The sequence below is a fragment of the Artemia sp. Qi Xiang Cuo genome, chromosome 5 (assembly GCF_049724085.1).
Source record: "Artemia sp. Qi Xiang Cuo chromosome 5, ASM4972408v1, whole genome shotgun sequence".
Classification (NCBI taxonomy): domain Eukaryota; kingdom Metazoa; phylum Arthropoda; class Branchiopoda; order Anostraca; family Artemiidae; genus Artemia; species Artemia sp. Qi Xiang Cuo.
This window is the reverse complement of record NC_142798.1, coordinates 4,168,689-4,192,894: the sequence shown is the minus strand read 5'-3', so window position 1 is coordinate 4,192,894 and position 24,206 is coordinate 4,168,689. Positions and strand designations below refer to the sequence as shown.

General features: G+C 37.2%; 1 protein-coding gene across 1 annotated transcript in view; it reads left to right on the top strand.

Annotated features, from left to right (window-relative positions):
• LOC148951733 (transient receptor potential-gamma protein-like) overlaps positions 1-23,985 on the top strand; it is a 325,562-nt gene extending 301,577 nt beyond the window's left edge. The window contains exons 14-15 of the mRNA XM_089088658.1: positions 15,721-15,901; positions 23,146-23,985. Coding sequence (XP_088944784.1) covers positions 15,721-15,901; positions 23,146-23,729 — 765 coding nt within the window. The 3' untranslated portion in view covers positions 23,730-23,985. The remainder of the gene's footprint in view (positions 1-15,720; positions 15,902-23,145) is intronic.
• The last annotated feature ends 221 nt before the right edge of the window (positions 23,986-24,206 follow it).

Below are 24,206 nucleotides of genomic sequence, written 5' to 3'. Positions count from 1 at the left end.
TAATATAATTCATTTTCAGTGAAACGCCAATGACGCAGCAGGCTTTAGGTTTTTACAGTTACAGAAGGGGGCAGTATCCAAACACTTGTTTGTAGTGAAACTATAATTGTCTTGAACAATCTTGGAAAGAACTAGTAAATTAAACTGAATATTTGATGTATAATGATATTAATTGCTGATCAAATGAGCCCTCTCTGAAGTTTATACGAGCATCCCTTTCATAAGAACCCATAAATGCCCCAGGGCATAATTTACAACGCCTGCCCCCGGGCCCTGGGGGTTGTGTTGACGCCTGAGTTTCTTTATCTGGCTCTTGAACAATTTTTAACTTAATGACTATCTCAAATTTTTATCGGATGCATTTGAGGGAAAAGGGGCGTCTGAAAAGGGGGGCTAGTTGCCCTCCAATCTCTTTTGACTCTCAAAAACTGAACTAGAACTTTTAATTTGCAATCAAATGAGCTTTCTATGAAGTTTTTACGAACATCACTTCCATAAGAACCATATATTTCCCCAGGGCATAAATTACAATGCCTGCCCTCGAGCCCTGGGGGGCTGTTCCACCTCGTAGTTTTCGTTATATTGTCTTTGAACTATTTTTAATTACAATTTTTCTTTTAATGGCTATCTCACAGTTCTTATCGGATGAGTTTGAGGAAAAAAGAGCGTGGGGGGGGTAGGTGCCCTCCAATCTTATTTGACTCTTAAAAAGTGAACTAGAATCTTCAATTTTAAATCAAATGAGCCCTCTTTGAAGTTTGTACGATAATCCCTTCCATAAGAACCATATATAAGAACCCCCAGGGAATAACTTAAGGGTCTGCCCCCGGGACCTGGGGTGTTTTGTTTCACCGGAGTTTTTGTTGTATGATCTTTGAACTATTTTTAACATAATAGCTATCTCAATAACTTTATCGGATGCATTTGGGTAAAAAGGGCGTGAAGGGGGGTTACCCTCCGATATCGTTTGACGCTTAAAAAGCGAACTAGAACATTCAATTTCCAATAAAATGAGCCCTCTCTGAAGTTTATACGGGCATTCCTTCCATAAGAACCATATATGCCCCCATTGCAAAACTTATAAACCTTGTTCTGAAGACTGCTCGCGGAGTGTCCTGCTCAAATATATAAGTTCCAGAACTTTCAACTACGTTGAACAAAATGGCTATCTCAAAATTTTGATTGGAAGTGTTTGGGGAAATGGTGGGCGTGGATGGGGTGCTAGTTGCCTTCCAATCGCTTTCGACTACTAAAAGGGTAGCCATTTAAATTTCCAATCGAATGAGCTCTTTTTGAAATTTCTACGACAACACTTTCTATAAAAACCTTTTCGTTATATGGTCTTTGAACTATTAAAACAAAAAATGGCATTCTCAAAGTTCTTATCAGATCGGTTTGAGAAAAAAGGGCGTGGAGAAGAGGGGGCTAGGTGCCCTCAAATCTCCTCTGACTCTTAAAAAAGTAAACTAGAACTTTCAATTTCCAATCAAATGAGCCCTCTTTGAAGTTATACGAGCATCCCTTCTATAATAACTTCTATAATAATCTTCTATAATATGCCCCCAGGGCATAACTTACAACGCCTGCACCCGGGCCCTGGACGGTTGTGTCGACACCGGATTTTTTGTCATATGATCTTTGAACTATTTTTAACAAAATAGGTATCTAAAAAATTTTATCGGATGCCTTTGGGAAAAAAGGGCGTGGGGCAGGGGGGGGGTGGTTACTGACGCTTAAAAAGTAAACTAGAACTTTCAATTTCCAATCAAAAGTCTAAAACCTACTTCGTCATTGCGTCTTGAACAGTCTTGGAAAGTATAAACAACATCAAGTTGAATATTTGATGTATAATGATATTAATTGTTGAAAGATCCACCAATTCAAGAATTTATTTCACTGTAATTTTATTTCTATTTTCAATGCTTTAAGAACTGGAAAAGAAAAAAATTGTAATATAATTCGTTTTCAGTTAAGCGTCAATGACGCAGTAGGCTTTTGTTTTTTTTACAGTTAAGGAAGGGGGCAGTATCCAAACTCTTGTTTGTAATGAAACTATATTCGTCTTGAACAACTTTAGAAAGAACTAATAAATTAAACTTAATATTCGATGTATAATGATATTAATTGCTGAAAGCTTATCAGTTCAGAATATATTATAACTTTAATGTTTATTTTCAATATTAAGTACAAAAGAAAATATTTGTTTGTAGTGATTTTTGTTCGTTTCAAGCTTTATTTGCATATCCAATTTAAGTTTTACTCGTTTTTGGGATTTATTCATTCATTTAAATTAATATATATTGTATGTTTGTTTGCATTAATTGTTTATTTAATTTCTGTTCGTTTTAAGTTTCATTTATACTTCATTAGCAAAATATTCACTATATTTTGCTAATGTTTATAGGCTTATTATATCCCTTCCATAAGAACCATATATGCCCCCAGGGCATAACTTACAACACCTGGATCCGGGTGCTGGGGGGGTTATGTCGACACTGGATTTTTGTCATATGATCTTTGAACCATTTTTAACAAAATAGCTATCTCAAAATTTTTATTGGATGCATTTGGGAAAAAGGGGCGTGGGGGCGGTGGTTACCCTCCGATATCTTTTGATGCTTAAAAAGTAAACTAGAACTTTAAATTTCCAATCAAAAGTCTAAAACCTACTGCGTCATTGCGTCTTGAACAGTCTTGGAAAGCATAAACAACATCAAATTGAATATCTGATATATAATGATATTAATTGTTCAAAGATCCATCAGTTCAAGAATTTATTTCACTGTAATTTTATTTTTATTTTCAATGCTTTAAGAACTGGAAAAGAAAAAAATTGTAATATAATTCGTTTTCAGTTAAGCGTCAATGACGCAGTAGGCTTTTGTTTTTTTTACAGTTAAGGAAGGGGGCAGTATCCAAACTCTTGTTTGTAATGAAACTATATTCGTCTTGAGCAATTTTATAAAGAACTAATAAATTAAACTGAATATTTGATGTATAATGATATTAATTGCTGAAAGCTCATCAGTTCAAAATTTTACTATAATTTTAATGTTTATTTTCAATATTAAGTACAAAAGAAAATATTTGCAATAAAATTGGTTTTCAGCAAAGCGCTAATGACGCAGTAGGTTTTAGACTTTTACAATGAGAGAAGGAGGCGATACTCGAACTCTTGTTTGTAGTGATTTTTGTTCGTTTCAAGCTTTATTTGCATATCCAATTTAAGTTTCACTCGTTTTTGAGATTTATTCATTCATTTACATTAATATATATTGTATGTTTGTTTGCATTGATTGTTTATTTAATTTCTGTTTGTTTTAAGTTTCATTTATACTTCATTAGCAAAATATTTTTTTTTTCGTTTTAAGCTTGATTTTCATATTCAATCTAAGCATTATTCACCTAAAGATCTATTTATTCATTTATATTATTGCTTGTTGTATGTTTTTGGTATGATGTTTTATTTAATTTCTGTTCGTTTTGGGTTTCATTTATTCTTTAATAGTAATTCTGGTCGTTTTCAGTTTGAATTTTAACAGGTATTTGTATCTGCTGAGCTTAAGTTTAAATGGCCTTTACTTTTCTTTGAAAAACTTACTTTTCGGAAAGTTTTTTTTTTTAATTTACAAATAAAAATAATAAAATATTGGAGCCGAATGGCCTTTACTATAGGCAACGCTATAGCGTTGCCTCTCATTTTTCAGTGTCAGCAGAACATCCGCAAATAATTGTGACTCTAGATTTAGCTGGTAGAGCTTACTCGATACATTCTGGAAATCAGATAGACAACATGGAGCTTTCGTGGGATTGAGAAAATCGGAGAAATTCTTTTTCCATCCTTCTAGGCGGCCTTTATTGTTCTGAGTAAGGTTTTCCATTTTGTGGTTCAGGGAGTCCGTGGACATGGGTAACGTAGCTGTCACTTCCCTAAAAAGCTTAAAATTTTCCTTTGGCTATACCATTCTTCCGTTTGCTGCATTTTCGAAGTCATTTGTGACCAGTTTTTCTCTCTGACACTACGAGTGGACTATTTTACAAGCTTATTAGCACTTTTTCTAAGTGGGGTTCTTTTGGGCTGCTGTGAAGGGTTCGTTTATACCTCTATTATGGTGTCCAAGATCCAGAGCCTTAGTTTCTTCTTGGGGTGTCTAAGCACTTGTCCAGCAACCTTGTTTATCAGGACTTTCAGTTTAGACCATTGGTGCTCGGTGTCGGTGTAATCAGTAAGGACCTCGAATCGGTTATTACGTTGAAGGTCGCTCAAACTCAGCTCTGGTCTATAGTACAGGAAAATGAGCTCCAAAAAGAGGTCGACCCGAAACAAATTGCAACAGAAATGATTCTTACACCATCTTGTAGAGAAAAAAAAACTGAACAACATATCCATTTTCGCATATTCTGAGTCGACGCAAAATAACGGTTTTTTGGCTTTTAATGCTATTTTTTTCGTTATTCGAATAAATATCGCAATTTTCGTGGACATCGGTTTTTCTTGAACGGAAGTATGATTCTAACCCAAAATAACATGGCGAGACCGAAAACGAAGTCGGATTTAGCTTAAGAAGCACCATAAAAAAAGTAACTGTATTTTTTCGACTTTTTTCGCCTAAAAAATACAATTTTCGTTGTAGCCCGATTTTCTTGAATGAAAGTGTGGTTCTGACGTAGAATCACGAGCTGAGACCGAAAATAGAATCAAATAGGTTGTTCACTGAACCAGAAAAAAAAAATCGTAATCATTAATGACTGATCTACATTTTTTTTAGAAAATAATTAGGGAAAGTGAATTACAAACCGAACTGGTTTTCAGTGGTCAGTATCGTAAATCACACTTAAAACACTTCTCGTATACAATTTAGGGTCAACCATAAGTGCTTGCTGCGTGGCATTCCAACCCGGTCTTGGAGTTTTCAGGTACCAGGAGGAATGCCAGAGGATTTCAAGGGTAGAGTTAACAACTGGTTGAAAATCTCTCAGACCTTCATATCTGATTCGCGAGAGTATGGAATCGTCTGATTTATGGTGCACAATGCGTATCTTTTGAGCATTTCTTATGTCATCGGCAGTGGGAGTAATCCTAGGAATGCGTATTCTAGCAGAAGTTGACGCTGGTGTCACAGAGGCAATGATACCCATACCGTGGAAAGTATTGTTGCCATCGAGAGTGCAGATATCATGATCCACGTTGTCGGCAACGTGGTGAATAAACCCGCCAGGGAGAATTTCATCCAGATCCTCAACTGCGCTGATGGCTGAACATCTTTCGAATCGCCGAACTTCATAGTACGACGAACAGAATCCCATTGCGTTCAGAGTGTCGATGAGATATCGCGACGCAAAGTGATGATGCATCTGTACACCCAGACCTATTTGCAGAGGTGCAATTACAGCTTGTGGTCTAGCTGCTTGTATGATCGCATGACCAATACTAGCAATCTTGAGGTCTACGGTCTTCCCAACAAATATTTCCCGAAGAAAAAGTCTGAGGCTGTCAGGTACAAAGTTCACAGCTTCTGAAGTGGTTGACAGTTTTTCTAAAACGTCGTAGTCGTCTTTGTTTGTCTGTAGGCCTTTTATGTCGTTTTTCAACAGTTTCGCTGCAGCGCAAAGCAACTGTGCTTTTTCCTTCTCGGGATCTGCAGATCTTGCTTCCACATGATACTGATTTAAGATTGATGACGCAGTATCCGTGAAAGTCACTACATTCGACTTTCCGTCGACAGTCGAGATGAGAATTCTAGTACCGAAGTGCTCGAAAATCTTTTTCTTCATATAAACATTGCTGTAAGGTTCAACATCCACTTCAAGAGCGTCACGCATCTTTTGAACTACATCACTGACTGTTGTCTGTTCTTCGTCATTCCTTTCAAGAAACTGCATCGCTTTTATGAAAGCATCCGTTTTCACCTCGTCCTCTGGTCTGCCTGACCTTCTTCTCTTTTTCTCAGGCTCACAGTTCATGTTCTCGTATTTGAATGGAATCCCTCGGCTTGTCCGAAAGTTATTGCTGCAAAGCTGATGGTACACGGCATCAGCGGCATGAAGGTCTGGGACGGTGCATATCCTTCGGTAAACACTGACTGCCCAGTCATCATTTCTCAGTTCGCATGTTTCTTTAATTGTTTTGTCAAAGTCTATGGTCCGAACGCAGAAAACATTTGAGCCTTTCCAGTGTGAAGCTGAGGGGTCAACAGGGCAGCCACAAAACAAGCAACACTCGTTAAACCTGAACTGTAAAGTACTCGACCGCAACTCACACTTGACAGTGGAAATTTTAGCTAGCCACTCATCCTTTCGCCTTTGAGTGTCATTGTCAATGTTACGTCTGTGTGTATAATTTTTTCTGCATAACTCATGGACCTTCTGTCCGGCAGTGACCACAACGGTATCCCTTCGCATCTGACTAGATTGGTTAATTCCGGCAGCTCCTTTCTGTGTAATAATCGTGTAATGTGAGTCGTCTTCGACATTTCTTTTGCAGATTCTGCAGTGCTCCAACTGAGTAGACATCTCGCTATAAAAAAAAAAAAGATTTATTAATCAAAACATAACTTATATAAATTTTAATAGATTTATTTTGTTCAGCCTTGTTGAAAGGTCCAGTAATAATGTCTCTAGGGATGTCAACGTCCCCAAAGTCTTCAAGACAACGGCTATAGGCAAGGCAATTACTTCATTGTTGCACATGGATACGTTATTGAGAGGGCTATGTTTGTTTGAACTTTACTTTCCAAGAAGACGAGAGATATTCAAATGAGCCTTACAGAGAATGTTGAGGAAAGTGTTGAACTAAATGAAAACACGTTATGTTTACACAGATTGTCAAAAGGGTGAAACACAGGAATAAGTAAGTATATTAATTGGGAAAATTCAGGGAATGATAAGGGATATGATCAAAAGACAATATTTGCATGCTACCAATACTACTTGAGCTACTACTATCATACTTCTCCATTTACAATACTGAGGGGAAAGTTGAACTAAATCCAAAGACGCTGTGTGCATGCACAGCGTCAAACTAGCCTAGCTCAAGAATTAATTGGGGTATTAAGTTGGAACTTTCAGAGAATGCTTAAAGGGGAAATATCGTCTCATCAAAAGGCAATATGCGCACACTACTGCTAACGCTACTGTTAGTGCAACATTTACTACTACTACTTCTATTGCAACTACTTTTAAAGTTAACCTGTCGTGATGATGAGGTCACCTGTTGGTACAAGGTGTATTTCAGGGGACGATTGTCTTCTCAATAGATGTCGCTGTAAAACAAAAAAAAAAAAACAACTTCAACTGACATGAAACATCAAAGAATTTGACGCAAAGCAGTAAAGTACAATAATTTATCCTTTAAACTCTTAAAGTATTCAGTTCCGAACCACCATTATAAAAACCGACTTCTTACCTGCGCTAATCATTCATCAGAACACTAGCAGATTCACCGGAAAGTATTACTCGACTGCTAGATGGCGGAATTTCGAATAAAATTTTTTCTCGGGGTAGATGGCGAATTTAAATAAAGGTTATGACTGTCACTGACCGGAACTAGTTTTCTCCTCGACTTTCTGGCATTACTTGAGGTCTTCGTCTAATTGATTTCTCAGTCAAATCTTGGGAATAAACTTTGAAATCTTTAAAACACTGAGTGATGAATGTGACGATTTTCATTTTTATTGCATTACGTAGCCTTCGAAGTGTCTTATACTAGTGCCTAGTTCAGGTATTTTTACGAACAACCGATCATTTGTTGAATAACAAGTGCCGATTGATTGTCTTTACAAAAATTACCGCAACGCATATTGATGATAGTGAAACTTTTTTGTTTTGCACCAGACACCCAATCGGACCTCATTTTCTGTCTCAGCTTGTCATTCTGCATCAGAATCATACTTCATTTCAAGAAAAACGGTCGGATACTAAAATTATATTTTTTTCCGGAAAACGTAAAAAAAATCGCATTAAAAGCCAAAAAACCGTTATTTTGCGTCGACTCAGAATATGCGAAAATGGATATGTTGTTCAGTTTTTTTTTCTCTACAAGATGGTGTAAGAATCATTTCTGTTGCAATTTGTTTCGGGTCAAACCTCCATTTGCCTGTACTACTAAGGAATCTGTAGTTTTGATGCGTCAAACCGGGATAGAAACTGAAGGTGCCATTAAATGATTTTAAGACTAAAACTGTTTTTTTTTTACTGTCTTAGGAAAGTTTAAAAATATCTTTCGCACCCCCCCCCCCCTCTATCTTCCTCTCATTCTTTCTCATCTTCCTTACAGAAAATTATTATGTTACGGAAATTAGGGAAAATGCAAAAATCTTGCCTAAAGATCTTCTTTTCGATTTTACCGTATTTAGTTCGTATTTGAATTTACGCTGTAGAAATGAAATTCGGATTTTTTTTAAATTAATTAAAAAAACTTTTTCCACAAAATAAGTTTTTCAAAGAAAAGTAAAGAACTCCATTAATCAAAAAATGAGCAAAAATAAAATCAAATAGTCTACCAAGCGTGAAACTACCGTAAATCAGCATCGATAAATAAATGAAACCCAAAACGAACAGAAATTACAACAAATAACCGAGTCAAACTCTAAACGAGCAGAAGTTAACATAAGTTGGGCTCAAACCCCTATGCCTTCCCAAGGCCAGTGTAAAGTATTTGGAACATAAATTCCAGAAGGCTTTTCCGGGTGTCTCATTTCTTAGAGATTCGGCCATTTATATGTCAACGAGAGTGGTCCAGGGGGGGATCTCGGGACTAAGGCTAGTCGTTGGAAAGGGCTCGTTCCCAGGCATGGTCAAATAACCAATAGCTGGAACTTCCGTTCCAGGAAAGTTATACTCTTGGTACACTTCTAAAATCAGTCCATCTTTCGCCTTCGTCGTAGTTAGTTGTTCTTGTGCTACCTTATTTTCTCTGTGTGTATTCTCACGTTATTCAATAAAGACCATACCGACGTTTACTGACTATCTTCGAATTTATGTAAACCGTTACATCTGCCAATATATAAAAGGCATATAAATAAAGAAGTAGACAGCGGTTTAGAGAGTGGTGGCAAGCGGTTAAAACTAGTGGAGCAAATATCACTAGTGGAAAACCTCCAAGTGACATTTGAGTGAACGTTATAAGTACTTACAACATCTTACGCTAAATACTGGCGTCATATTGAAGAGCTATTTCGCCCGCTACCAAAATTGCTTGTGATATTGAGCTGCAAATACTGCAAAAGACTGATTAATAAGACATTGAAACGTTACGAGCTATTGAACTTTCTTCTATTCAAAGCGCCTTCTTGAAAAACACTTTCTTTTAAATGAACATTTTGAAATAGGCTGTTACACAATGCCTAATATGGATTTTCTCGCGATAGCTTCTACCTACTAATTCAAATTTCTACAACTGAGAGTCTCCGGTTGATTTCTACCTTCGATTAGCCATTCTACGTTTGGTGGTTTTTTTACCTCATTTTATACAGTCGACGTGTGATCTACATTTGACAGTTTTCAACCAAAATTTAACATTGTGAATTCGATAATCGAAAATTAATTCTCAATTGTGACTCCATTTGACGCTAGTGATTTAATTGAGACCAACGGCAATTGGATTTGAGACAGACTACCTTGCGTAAGTGATTTAACACGGTTAAACAATCCAGTAAATTTTATTAGACCCTTGTTGTTAAAAGTGAAGTTTATTGCCCAAAATCTAGCGTCCGTAATTAAAGAACGGTGTTTAAAACCAATATTTTAATTTTTAGAGTAATTGCTTTTTTAAATGTTGATCTCGATATGTCAGTTTTTATTCCTATACTTGATCCTGTGGAAACTGGATATAAAAAAAACTTTCAGTAATAATACCACTCACAAAGTCAGAAAGTGGAAAAATAATTGAATTTGTTTTGCAGTTACAAAAATTTCAGTTGTTGTTAAATTGGTCTGATTCAAGAGCTTCACAGACCGCGTCGCTTTTGGCCCAGGGTTTGTTTCGTTCTTCTTTTTTTGAGGATCCGGATCCCTCGATTATAAATTTTTAAAGTTTAAAACGTGGATTACTTGTAGCATATGCCCTAGGCAAAATAGTAGGCAAAATGGTTGCAGAGTTTGTAGGCGTGGTTCAATTTAAGGATGAAAGGGTATATCTATTCTATAGAATGATGAAAAAATTAGAAAGATCATGTAGGGTGTCCTTAGAAGCCAGTGATGATGGTGTAGTCCTTGGAAGATTTGCTCTTAATTTATTTTAAAGAGGGGATCAGACCGTCCTACAAACGGTATTTGTTAGAGCATAGTGCAGAAATTTCTTGTTTAGGTGATGCGTACAAGGTTGCAAAACAATAGGAACAGATAGAACAGATAGTGGGGGAAGGAGAGACGTCTTCTTTTTCCGATGAATTTCTTTCTGCTCTGACGAGGGTGAAATTTGGACTCAATGATGAAGGTTTTAATGTCCCGCGAGATGAGATTGATGCCTTGCGGGATGGTTTGATGCACTGCGAGATGGTATTGATGCCTCGCAGGGCAGTTTGGCTACCCATAGAAAAAGAGCTGGTTTCAATGTCCCGCAAGATGAGGTGGATGCCTCGTGGGATGGTTTTGATGCATTGGGAGATGATATTGATACTTTGCAGGGCGGTTTGGCTACCCATGGACAGAGAGATGGTTTCAATGTCCCGCACGATGAGTTTGATGCCTCGTGGGAAGGTTTTTTTGCATTGGGAGATGATATTAATGACTTGCAGGGCGGTTTGGGTAACTATGGAAAGTGAGCTGGTATTGAGGTCCCGTTAGATGATTTTGCTACCTCGTAGGATGACTTTAATGCGTACCATTAATAGTCATGTAGAGATATCAGCAGTAGTACTGCCATTTGTGGAACCACAAGTTATTAAAGTGAAACCAAATAGGTCAAAACCGAGGCGTTCCGCAGCAATAAAATCCATATCTATTCCATTATCTATAAGTTTATGCAATTTCATTTGTGTTTCGCTGGTATTTTCAGGATTAATTAGCCTTTCTCGGTCATTCCTTTTGCATTAATCCGAAGTTTATACATAATCCCAACTTTCCGTGTCCTCATCAAATTCAGTGATATGGGGAACAAGTCTATTTTAAAGTATACAGAGAAAAATGAATTGTTAAAATATCCAGTTTCCGACTACTGTTATTAGTGTGGTTCGTTTATACTATGTAAGTGTTTACTTACGCAAGTATTGTGTAGTGTTTATGTTATGTAATTGTTTACTAGTTTATGCTGTAGAAGGTTAGTAGGTGAGAAGTGAATAATTTGGGAAGGGTATTGAATGTTTTGAATTCAATTAAAGTTTGAGGTTTTAATAATAACGGGATAAGCCAAATTTGGGAAATTTAACTTAAAACAGGGGGGGAGAACCTGTAAAGTATTTGGAACATAAATTCGAGAAGACTTTTCCGAGAACTTTCTTAGAGATTTGCCTATTTATGTGTCAACAAGAGTGGTCCAGGGGGGGGGAGGGGCTCTCGGGACTAAGGCTAGTCGTGAGAAAGGGCTCGGTCCCAGGCATGGTCGAACGACCAATAGCTGGAACTTTCGTTCCAGGAAAGTTATACTCTTGGTACACTTCTAAAGTCAGTCCATCTTTCGCCTTCGTCGTCGTTAGTTGTTCTTGTGCTACCTTATTTTCTCTGTGTGCATTGTCACGTTATTCAATAAAGATCATACCGACGTTTTCTGACTATCTTCGAATTTATGTAAACCGTTACATCTGCCAATATAAAAGGGCATACAAATAAAGAAGTAGACAGAGGTTTACACCAGAACATAATTTGCACTTTATTGAAAAAAATATAAATGTTTTTACTTTCATAAGTTTAATAAATCAAATAATATTAAGATTTTAATTGTGTATATTAAACTGACGATGCACATTCATTTGTATTTTTTTAAATCTTTTCGTTCTTTAAAGATTTATAGTTTGGCCTGCTATTTGTATGCTGGAGAAAAATTTTCAGAAATTTTTAACAACACACACCCTTCTTAAAAATCTGGATAAAAATAGAAGTGTTTAATTTAGTTTCAAACCTCGTCTAGTTGACCTGAAACGGATAACATGATACCATTCGCAAAAAAATCTGTTTACTTACTTTGATAGCTTGGATACACTTACGCTATTTTGATTTGGTTAAATTTTAAGAGCAGAAGCAGCCCCAAAAGTTTGAACATAAAACCCTCAGTCGTTCTTGGGATACTGCTGAGATGCCTTATTGGGAATTAGCATTAACACAGTACATTTTGATTTAATCTTATGGCAACATTTAGTTTTTAAACATAAAGCTCATTCGATTTCCAATCGAATGAGCCCTTTTTGAGTTTCTGCGACAACACTTCCTATAAACACCTTATATGCCCCCAGGGCATAAATTACAACTCTTACCCCAAGGCCTGTGAGGGGTTTGTCATCCTCTAAGACCTAATTTCCAGAACTTTCAACTACATTAAACAAAATGGCTATCTCAAAATTTTGATTGGAAGTTTCTGGGAAAATGGTGGGCGTGAGAGGGGTGTTAGTCTTTCTCCAATCGCTTTCAATAAAAACCTTATATGCCCCCAGGGGATAAATTACAATCCTCGCCATGAAGGCTGGGGCGCGGGTTGTCATCCTCAAAGACCTAGTTTCCAAAAGTTTCTACTACGTTGAACAAAACGGCTATTTTAAAATTTTGATTGAATGAGTTTGGGGGAATGGTGGGCGTGAGAGGGGGGATAGTTACCGTCAAATCTCTTTCAACTATTAAAAAAAGGGCACTAGCCCTCTTAATTTCCAATTGAATGAGCCCCTTTTGAAGTGTTTACGACAACTCTATCATTAAAAACCGTATATGTCCCCAGGGCATAACTTACAACCTTCTCCCTGGGGACTCTGGGGGGTTTGTCATCCTCAAATACATAATTTCCAGAACTTTCAACTACGTTGAACAAAATGGCTGTCTCCAAACTTTGATTGAATGTGTTTTGGGTAATGGTGGGCATAAGAGGGTGTTTAATTACTCTCCCCTCATTTCCGACTTAAAAAGAGAAACTTCAATTTCAAATCAAATGAGCCCCTTTTGAAATTTATACAACAGCTTTCTATATAAACCTTATATACCCCCAGGGCATAACTTAAAACCCTTGCACTGAAAGCTCTGATGCGGTTCTCATCCTAAAAGACCTAATTTCCAGAACTTTCAAATACGTTGAACAAAATGGATATCTCAAAATTTTGATTGCATGTTTTTGGGAAAATGGTGGGCGTGAGAGGGGAATTAGTTGCCCTTCAATCACTTTTGACTATTAAAAGGGCAATAGTCTTTTCAATTTTCAATTGAATGAACCCTTTTGGATGTTTTTAAAACATCGCTTTCAATAAAAACCTTACATGCTCCCAGGGCATAACTTAAAGCCCTTCTCCTGAGGGTTTAAGGGGGGATAGTTTGTCATCCTCAAAGACCTAATTTCCTAAACTTTCAAATGCGTTGAATAAAATGGCTATCAAAAAATTTTGATTGAATGTGTTTGGGTAAAAGGTGGGCGTGAGAGGGGGGTTAGTTGCCCTCAAATCACTTTCGAGTATTAAAAAGGGCACTAGCCCTTTGAATTTTCAATCGAATGAGCCCTTTTCAAGTTTCTACGGCAAATATTTCAATAAAAACCTTGTATGCCCCCAGGCCATAACTTATAACCCTTGCCTTGAAGCCTGTGGGGGAGTGTCCTGCTCAAAGGTATAATTCCTGAACTTTAAACTGCGTGGAATAAAATGGCTATCTAAAAATTTTTATTGGATATGTTTGGGGAAATGGTAGGCGTGGAAGGGGTGTCAGTTGCCTTCCAATCACTTTCGACTATTAAAAAGGGCACTAGGCATTTCAATTTTCAATCGAATGAGCCCTTTTTGAAGTTTCTACGACGATGCGTTCAGTAAAAGCCTTATATGTCCCCAGGGCATAACTTGCAATCCTTGCCTTGAGGGCTATGTGGTAGTTTCCTGCTCAAATACATAATTTCTATCTGGAAATCCGCAACACTGAACAAAATGACCATCTAAAAATTTTATTGTATTTGTTTGAGGAAAAGGTGGGCGAGAGATGGGGGCTAGTTGCCCTCAAATCACTTTCGACTATTAAAAAGGACACTAGACCTTTGAATTTCCAATCGAATGAACCCTTGCAAACTTATATGCCCCCAGGGCATAACTTATAACCCTTGCTCTGAAGACTGTGAGGGGAGTGTCCTGCTCAAAGGTATAATTTCCTGCTCTTTAACTGTGCGGAACAAAATGGCTATTTCAAAATTTTGATTGGATGTGTTTGGGGAAATAGTGGGCGTGGAAGGGGTGTTAGTTGCCTTCCAATAACTTTCGGCTATTAAAAAGGGCACAAGCCATTTCAATTTCTAATCGAATGAGCCCTTTTTGAAGTTTCTACGACAAAGCTTTGTATAAAAACTTTATATGCCCCCAGGGCATAACTTACAACCCTTGCCCTGAGGGCTGTGAGGGGTTTGTCATCCTCAAAGACCTAATTTCCAGAACTTTAAACTACGTTTTGAACAAAATTGCTATCTCAGAATTTTTATTGGATGTGTATGGGGAAAAGGTGGGCGTGAGAGGGGGGTTAGTTACCTTCCAATCACTTTCAACTATTAAAAAGGGCACTAGCCCTTTGAATTCCAATCGAATGAGTCCTTTTTGAAGTTTCCACGACAAAGCCTTCTATTAAAAATCTTATAAGCCCCCAGGGCATAGCTTACAACCCTTGCCCCGAGGGTTCTGGGGGAGTATCCTCCTCAAAAATATATTTTCTACTTGGAAATCAACTACGCTGAACAAAATGGCTATCTCAAAATTTTGAAGGGATATGTTTGTGAGAATGATGGGCGCGGAGGGGGCTAGTTGCCCTCCAATCGCTTTCGACTATTAAAACGGGCCCTAGCCCTTTAAATTTACAATGGAATGAGCCTTTTTGAAGTCTCTATGACAACGCCTTCTATAAAAACCTTATATGCCCCCAGGGCAAAACTTAAAACTCTTGCCCCGAAGGTTGTGGGGGAGTGTTCTCCTCAAAAAGATATTTTCTATCTGGAAATCAACTATACTTAACAAAATGGCTATCTCAAAATTTTGATTGGATGTGTTCGGGGGAATGAGGGGCGTGGGGGGGGGGCTAGTTCCCCTCCAATCATTTTTGACTATTAAAGAGGGTACTAGCCCTTTGAATTTCCAATCGAATGAGCTCTTTTTGAAGTTTCTACGACAACGCCTTCTATAAAAACCGTATATGCCCCTAGTGCATAACTTAAAACCATTGCCCCGAGGGTTGTGGGAGAATGTCCTCCTCAAAAAGATATTTTCTATATGGAAATCAACTACACTGAACAAAATGGCTATCTCAAAATTTTGATTGTATGTGTGGGTAATTATGGGCGTGGGGGGAGGGGGCTAGTTGCCCTCCAATCACTTTCGACTATTAAAAAGGGCACTAGCCACTTCAATTTCCACACGAATGAGCCCTTTTCGAACTTTCTTCGAAAACTTTTTCGATACGAAGTGCCCGGGTATGGAGAAAAACCAAAAAAAAGCACCCTCTGCCCACATCGTTCTTTACTTAGGCAGCGCTAGCGCGCTGCCTATGACTATTTAATTGTCTTACATACATATTTTGTTCTTTTTGAGGGAGCTATTATTTATAAAATTATTTTTTTGTTGTCAGGCAATAATGCGGAATCTAGTAAGAAGATACATTACTGATGAACAAAGAAAATCCGAAAATCAAGGAGTTACAGAAGATGATGTCAACGAAATAAAGCAAGACATATCAGCGTTTCGTTGTGAATTATTGGAGATTCTGAGGGGATCCGGAGTTAATACCTCTGTTGCGTCAGGACATCAAGGTAAAACAATAATTCTTAAAATTTGGATTTCTATTAAGATTTTGTTCCAGTTCCAAAAGGATCACTAATGAGAATAACTTAAATACACTAAAAAACTTATAAGAATGGAAATAAATTTTATTTTTGTGACAAAAATGGAAACAAAATTAACCAGAAATATAAAATGGCGTCATCAACTAATAATGAATTCTAAAAAATCACCAAATGAAAGTGTAAAACATATGAGCTTTTCGCAGGGCCGTATCCAGGATTTTTTTCGGAGGGGGTTTTACTCCAATTTTTTTTTTGGGGGGGGGGTACAAAAAAAATTGAAAAAACGAATACAGAATGTTTTATGTCCATTTTTGTTACGTTTTTACGAGTCAGACAAACATTTCGAGGGGGAGGGGTTCAAACCCCCTAACCCTCCTCTGGATACGGCCTTGGCTTTTCGTTGTGAACTATAACAGTTTTTTTTTATAGAATCAGAAGTCAGCCCCACTGTTTTGTCATTACAAAGATTATTAAAATTTAATTTACATTGAGATCTGGTACCAGCTCTCAAAAGATCACTTATCGAGATCAACTCATTGACTATGGAATGCCGGTGTGCTACATAAAATGGGATGGGCTACATAGAACGGGTTGGTAAAGCCTAAATCAGCACTACAGTGGCATGTGGCTTGATCTGTGTTTCAAATTGTATACAGGCATGTCGTCTAATCTGAGCCCACTCAATTTTCGAATCTAGCGTGAAATATCTACGACCAATTTAGGAACTCGAAAAGCCACGGTAGCAAACTAAGCAGGAGTTTAGCCAGTCTTTCAGTTGTTGCGGGTTTATCAGTGATAATGGTAATTTCTTACAACGGAGACATTTGTAAAACATGATGTGTTACTTATGCATTGAATAAGCGACGTAGCAGATGGTGGTTTCAAATATTGTTCTGTGCTACTGCTTTACCGTAACGAGAATACAAAATTTTAATAAACATTTTGGCATTTGATATTTCAAAATACTTAAAACCAAAATAAATGGACGAAAAACAGTCTGTCGCTGTGATTTAATTTCACGGTTAGTTCATGTCGTTCCTTTCTCCGATTAAATAAAAAAAAAGTTATTTCTAACTGAAAATAAGGAGCAACATTAAAACTTAAAACGAACAGAAATTATTACATATATAAAGGGGGTTGTCCCCTCCTCAACACCTTGCTCTTTATTCTAAAGTTTTTAAGTACTTTTAAAAAGCGTCTTATTGCTCTAATTAAACGGCCCTGTTTCAAGAGTCATTCTTACAGAATTGGGACAAAATTCAAACTTTAGCGTAAAGAGCGAGGTGTTTAAGAGGGGAGAACCCCCTCTATATACGTCATAATTTCTGTTCGTTTCAATTTTTAATGTTGTTCCTTACTTCCAGTTGAAAAAACTATTTTTTTTATTTAATTTCTTATCGTTTTTTAAATAATGCCAAAAAATCTGGCCCCCCTCCACGGAGAAACCCCCTCTCCACGGAAGTACTATCTAGACAATTTGATCCTGGTGGAAATTCACCCCGGACAATTACTTTTAACCACTCCGCGCGTTTTTGAGACGGAAAAGAAAAAGCAAGACATATAAAGAAATTTTGTATACAAATTTTGCAAATTCCCCCCAGTCTATAATTTCCCCTGGCAAGTTCACTCCCCGGAAACTTCCATCCCCATGGAAAAAAAACCCGAGGGAAAAGTCAAAGCAGAAAATTTGTCACCCCCCTTCCCCCACCCGAAAATGTATGCATACATCCCAATAAAAAGTAGGCTACTATGCGCTAATAATGGCTGTAAAGGGGTCGTGTTTATTGGGTCTTTCAACTATAATGAACGAAATGGCTATCTAAAAAATTTGATCGGACGATTTTGGGGGGAAAAGGGTGGGGGAGGGGGCCTAGTTGCCCTCCAATTTTTTTTGCATTTAAAAAGGGCACTAGAACTTTTAATTTCCGTTTGAAAGAGCTCTCTCCAGATATTCTAGGATCACTGGGTCGATACGATCACCCCTGGGAAAAAAAACAAAAAAAAAATAAATGAACACGCATCCGTCATCTTTCTTCTGGCAAAAAAATACAAAATTCCACATTTTTTTCCGATAGAAACTTGAAACCTCTATAATAGGGTTCTCTAATACGCTGAATCTGATGCTATAATTTTCATTAAGATCACTTGACTTTTAGGCCCCCCCCCCCTTTGTTTAAACTCAGGAAAATGTTCTGAGGCTCGTAACCTCTGATGGGGAAAACTAAACTTAATGCAATTTATATATTTGAAAACAGTATAAAAAGGTAATTCTTTTGATATGTCTGTTGGTATCCTTTTTTTTTAGAGTTTCGGTTAAAAAAAATTCCTTTCTTAGAGTTTCGGTTACTATTGAGCCAGGTCACTCCTGAATTACAGTTCGTTACCACGAACTGTTTGAAAATGAATGGCTATAATTGTGGAAGTATATGCAGTGTCGATAACAATTATATGGTTTTGTATAGCTGTACGTCTATTGGGTGGGGTGGGGATGTCGTCTATATTTATGTGGAAGTAGGAGGGGGTGTCTGAATCTGAAGCTCCAAAAAGTGCATTTTTAGAGCTAAATTTCCACCTTGTGAAATAAATTATCAAAATCATGTGCTCACCTGCACGGAGATGGAAGGGGGCATACCCCATGGGCCAAATTTTTTCAATGAATCACTGACCTGAAAAACCTAGGCGTTATATCTTTAAAAAAATCTATTTTTTGAATTTTCAGACCCCTTCCCTTCAAGAACAATATTTTAATGAGATGATAACCAACCTCGCATGCAAGAGAAAGAGCAACCTGTGTTTGACAAAACCTCAACAATAGAAATTTTAATAGCAATATATGGACACAAAAATTTGCATTTTCTTAAGAAAATGAAACAGAAAGCATAACTTTTTGAAAAAAAGTTACTCTGCTTGTTTAAGAATTCTACGAAAAATCCAGGTTTGCCAGAAGAAAAATGATTTGCCAGGTTTTCCTAATTTATGCAATCTTTTTTATGCATTCGTAAAAAGCCAGATTTGCCAGAAAAGCCATAAACCCAGAGCATCGTATTGAATCGACTAGTCGGAAAATTTCTAACAAGGATTCATTGTAACTGAAATTTATAATAGACTGTAAGGTGACTTGTGTGCCAAAATATCACAATTTTGGCCTAAATAGCTGCTCAGCAATTTGGCCAAATTGCGTAGCTGCTCCCCAGAAATAAGGGATAAGTAATTGGATCTTTTTTAGTGGAAGAGGAGCTAAAATCTCAAAAAGTGAAGCTTTAGACTCAATCTTTTAAGCTTTACATGAGACTTCTTTTGCATACAAATATAACCCCTTCAACCTCAGGAACGGAATCATCAGAAGAGTTTTTAACGTTAAGCCCTCTCTTCCATGAAGAATAAAAATATTACTTTACGCAGCGTTTTTACAAGGGTATTTCTATATAAGATCAACTAGGTTATGACACCTGTGCGCCGATGATCTTATTTTATCCTTTTTATTACGGATGAATTTGTAAAAACATAAATTTGTCAATTTTGTCAAAAATATTGCGTTGCATTATAAGATATTTCAGCCCTCCCCCTTCCAAGTACTCCCCTCAAAAAATCCCTTTGTCTCTGTTTGACCTCCCTTAATTGGAGCGAAATGTTTAGACTAGCACAGAGAGCAGGAGTTTGGGGACGAGTAAATCATCTATTAAGATTCCACCGAAAATTTAAATATTTTATATTTGTAAAACCTTTTTTTTAAGTGGCTCTAATGCTGGAACAGGTCATATCATTTTCGTCAATTGCAAGAAAAAACAAAATTAGCACTAATATAAACAGAAGTTGTCTGTAAATAGGGGAGGGGGCTGGTAATTCCGCTGTTCACGCTAAAGCTACATTTTATTCCTACTTTAAAGATAAGTGCTCATTCTCCAGATCAATTTGATAAAAAGTTATTCTTCACGCTGCTTTAAGAATAACGGCGATTATGTGCAGTTTTTCTTTAAGTAATTGAATTTTTTTTAATGTTTTGAAATGTTTTCCTCAAATATTTTGAAAGAAACCGGCAATTAAAACTTGCTTACTTTCTACTCGTACTTTTAATGGATACAAGACGAGGAACTTTCCTGTCCGGCATCAATGGACCTTCGAATCACAACCCATTCAACCTGTCGGCTACAGAAATTTCCCCGTGATTAAAGTTCCCATTGGAATTTTTGCCAAAGATTCATCCTCTTTCCTCCAGGTTTTCTTCTCCAGGAGAGTGATGGCTCGCAGATGAGAACCTCTTGTTATATTGTACCTTCGAGTTGACAGGACGCAGAGTGTGACCAAGGAGATTTAGGTGACGTTTTTTGATGACGAGGGCTTATTCAGACTGGCTGCAACATTTTCTTTCTTTGTTATTGAGAGTTCTAGACCATCTGCTAATTCGGAGTATATAGTGAAGGCTGTGGTGATCAAACGTGTTGAAAGCTCTTCTATCTTGAATGGCAAGGTCTCGCAAGCGTAAAGTAGTACAACTTGAAGGGAGTGTGTATAGACTATCACTATCGGTTTTGTTGAGATCTCATGCCTGGCGTATAGTGCTTTTTTAGGCTATTAAAGAGTCTTCAAGCACTTGCTGTGCAAGTTAAAATATCTTTTTGAGATCCACCACCTTGTGTAACAGTACACTCAAGGTACTTGAACTCATCGACTTTTTCAATAGATCAACCATCCATAATGATCTGGCAGAAGCAGAATGGTTGTGGGCTATGATTTTAGTCTTGGACCTACCTATCATGGTTCTGATGCGCTTCGAGACATTAGAGACAGTATTAATCACGTCTTGGAAGCTGTTGGCGATGGTTTCCAGCAATGTAACGTCGGCAAAATTTAAGTCTGTCAAGGATAGAAGGAAATCGTCCCCTCTTCCAAAGACGACTCTGCTTATATTTCTTAGAGCACAGTTCATTATCAAACTATCCAATCCATTACTTAGTTGAATATGGGCGATAGGAGACATCCCTGTTTGACACCAAGTTCCACTATGGAATGTATTGGAACTAATGCTACTACCATTGCTACTACTACAACTACTACTATTTCAACTACTACTGCAACTACTACTACTACTACTATTGCTACTACTACTACTACTACTACCACCACTATTACTACTACTACTGCTACTACTGCTACTACTACTACTACTACTACTACTACTACTAATAGTGCTACTACTACTACTACTACTGCTTCTACTACTACTGCTACTACCACGGCTACTACTACTATTACTCTACGTTACTACTACTACTATTACTACTATTGCTAATACTGCTAATACTACTACTGCTATTACTACTATTACTACTACTGCTAGTACTACTACTACTACTACTACTACTACTATTGCTACTACTGCTATTACTTCTACTACTATTACTACTACTACTACTACTACTACTACTGCTGCTACTACTAGTACTTCTACTACTACTACTACCGAAATTACCGAAATTACTACTACCACTACTACTACTACTACTACTACTACTACTTCTATTACTGCTACTATTACTACTGCTATTACTACTATTACTACTACTACTACTACTACTATTACTACTACTACTACTGTTACTACTACTACTACTATTGTTACTACTACCACTATTATTACTACTACTACTACTTCTATTACCACTACTACTACTACTACTACTACTTCTATTGCTACTACTACTGCAACTACTAGCCTACTAGTAGTACTACTACTGCAACCACTACTACTACTATTACTACTACTACTACTACTACTGCTTCTACTACTACTACTACTACTACTATTACTGCTACTGCTAGCCTACTAGTAGTGCTACTACTACAACTACTACTTCTACTATTACTACTACTACTACTACTACTGCTACTACTACTGTTACTACTACTACTACTAAAACTACTACTATTGCTACTGCTCCTACTAGTACTGCTATTACTACTACTACTTCTACTACTACTACTACTACTACTACTACTACTACTACTACTTTTACTACTACTACTGCTACTACTACCACTACTGCCACTATTACTACTAATACTATTACTATTACTGGTACTACTACTACTACTGCTACTACTGCTACTACTACTAGTGCTACTACTACTACTAATACTACTACTACTACTACTGCTAATACTACTACCACTACTGCTACTACTATTATTACTACTACTGCTACTACTACTACCAGCATTACCAATATTACTAGTACTAACAAGCCATTGCAGGATCCAGCCACCCGAGACCTACAAAGCTACACATAATCCTCTTCCTTTCCCCGCCCGCCCCACCCCCAAATATATTCGATGTTTCACTCTTTACTACCTCCCAGTAACACCGATGAAGTTTCAATATACTTTAAATCTCGTCATCTAGCCTCTTTTCAGCTCATCTGTGGATTTGGTACTTTTGTTTGGCCCCAGATGAATGACCAATAAGCACGATCTTTGGCAATCATCCTTCATCCGTGGAGTCTTTACTTAGCCATCTTACGCATTATTTCGTTCCAGCCCTAGATGGTGCGATCAAACCATAGTTTTTGCGCAGCTTGATACTTGATATACGGCCAGTCAAACAGGTACCTAAAATTAGGCAATTCCACTGGAAGACAATCAAGCATATATTTTGTAAATTTTCGAAGAACCAACATTTCAGAGCCGTACTTTGTGCTGTGAAATCAAAGTATAAACATATATACGAACAGTAGTGAAACGTTTCTCCAAACATGACACACATTCATAGCGCGCTGTTTTGGAAGTTCCAAGACCGGCAGAGCGATAGTTTCTCGTCGTGATGCGCTAAACAATTGTCATTGGGCGTGCACGAAGGCGGGGACATGAAGAGTAGCTTAGCTTGTGTGGTTTTTGATGTTTAAAAAGCCTTAAATGGAGAGTATAGGACTTTTCACTACTATTCGTGTATATTTACACTGTATGTGAAATTCACATGGACTTTGATTGATGCAATGGAAAGAGAGGTACTATTATAATATATATAGATGGAACAAAATTTTTTTTACTATATTTATATGCCAACCATTTTTATATATGTCCGAATAGTTAGTACCTCGGAGCTTTCAGTAAAATCATCATAGATAACTCTATTAGAATGTTTGAATTTTGTTTACTATCCTTTTTTTAAACACATCCTTTTTTTAAGGTCCGGAGTAATAAGTTTTATTTTCCAGGACCAGGAGGGCGAAAGAACCGTCACAAAGAACGACGTTTAATGAAGGGCTTCAACCTTGGGACTTTCGAATCCGACCACATGAGTGAAATTCAGACAAACCATACTTTCTTAAGTCATCTTAGCATGGAGAGTAACCTTGAATCACAAAGTGTTTCTGGAAGTTTACGTTCTAAAAATAGTACTTTTGGACGACTGACGTCACTTGTTCGTCCTGTGAAAACGACAAAAAATAACTGGGGAGCCTTGGTGGAGGCAGCTAAAAAAGCAAGTAGTAAGAATTTACTCGATAAGCTAGAGACTAAGAGTGAAATTTCCCCAAGTCCTACTTCTTCTGGGAAGAAGAAACGGGAAGAATATGCCAAAGCAAGATATGTTTGTGTTTCACTCCCGGGTGATACGGACAAAATGAGAACTGATAGTACTGATTATTCAAGTGATAACTGCAAAAGTAGCGAAGACAAAATTGAAATTGATGATGATAATAAAATTCATCATAATTATGTTATTCGTTCAAAAGAAGATGGTATCCCAAATTTACCCGGTGTTCAGCCTATACGAAGCTGCCCTAGGGGTTGGTTTTAAAGAAGGTGGCACACACCACACTGTCCTATGTACAGTGTCTATGCATAATAGCAGAAATGAAGGCTTCATAGGCTTGCTTACAACATGGTTAGATGCAAAAAATTGTGGACACTTGTGATATACGTTGTGTAGCCCCAAAGTTTAGATATTGTTTGTTAATTGTGACTTATTCCGTTTTATTAGAATGTTTTGTTGAACTATGTATTGATCTGTTATGCTATTTATTTATATAAGGAGTTTGTTTTGTTGTGACGAATTCTATTCGTTAAATATTTAAATAATAAAATTGAAACAAATCAGTCCATATGTTTTGCTGACTGTTCACATGTTTTTTTTAAACTTTTATGTCTACTTTATTACGCTCTGTCATAGCCATTGCAATAGCGCAGCCTAAGAAAAGAGCAAAAGACATTATGTGCATCCATCTTGTCAAAAACACTTACCTGCAATATCGCTTAAACGGCTAAGGATGTGAAG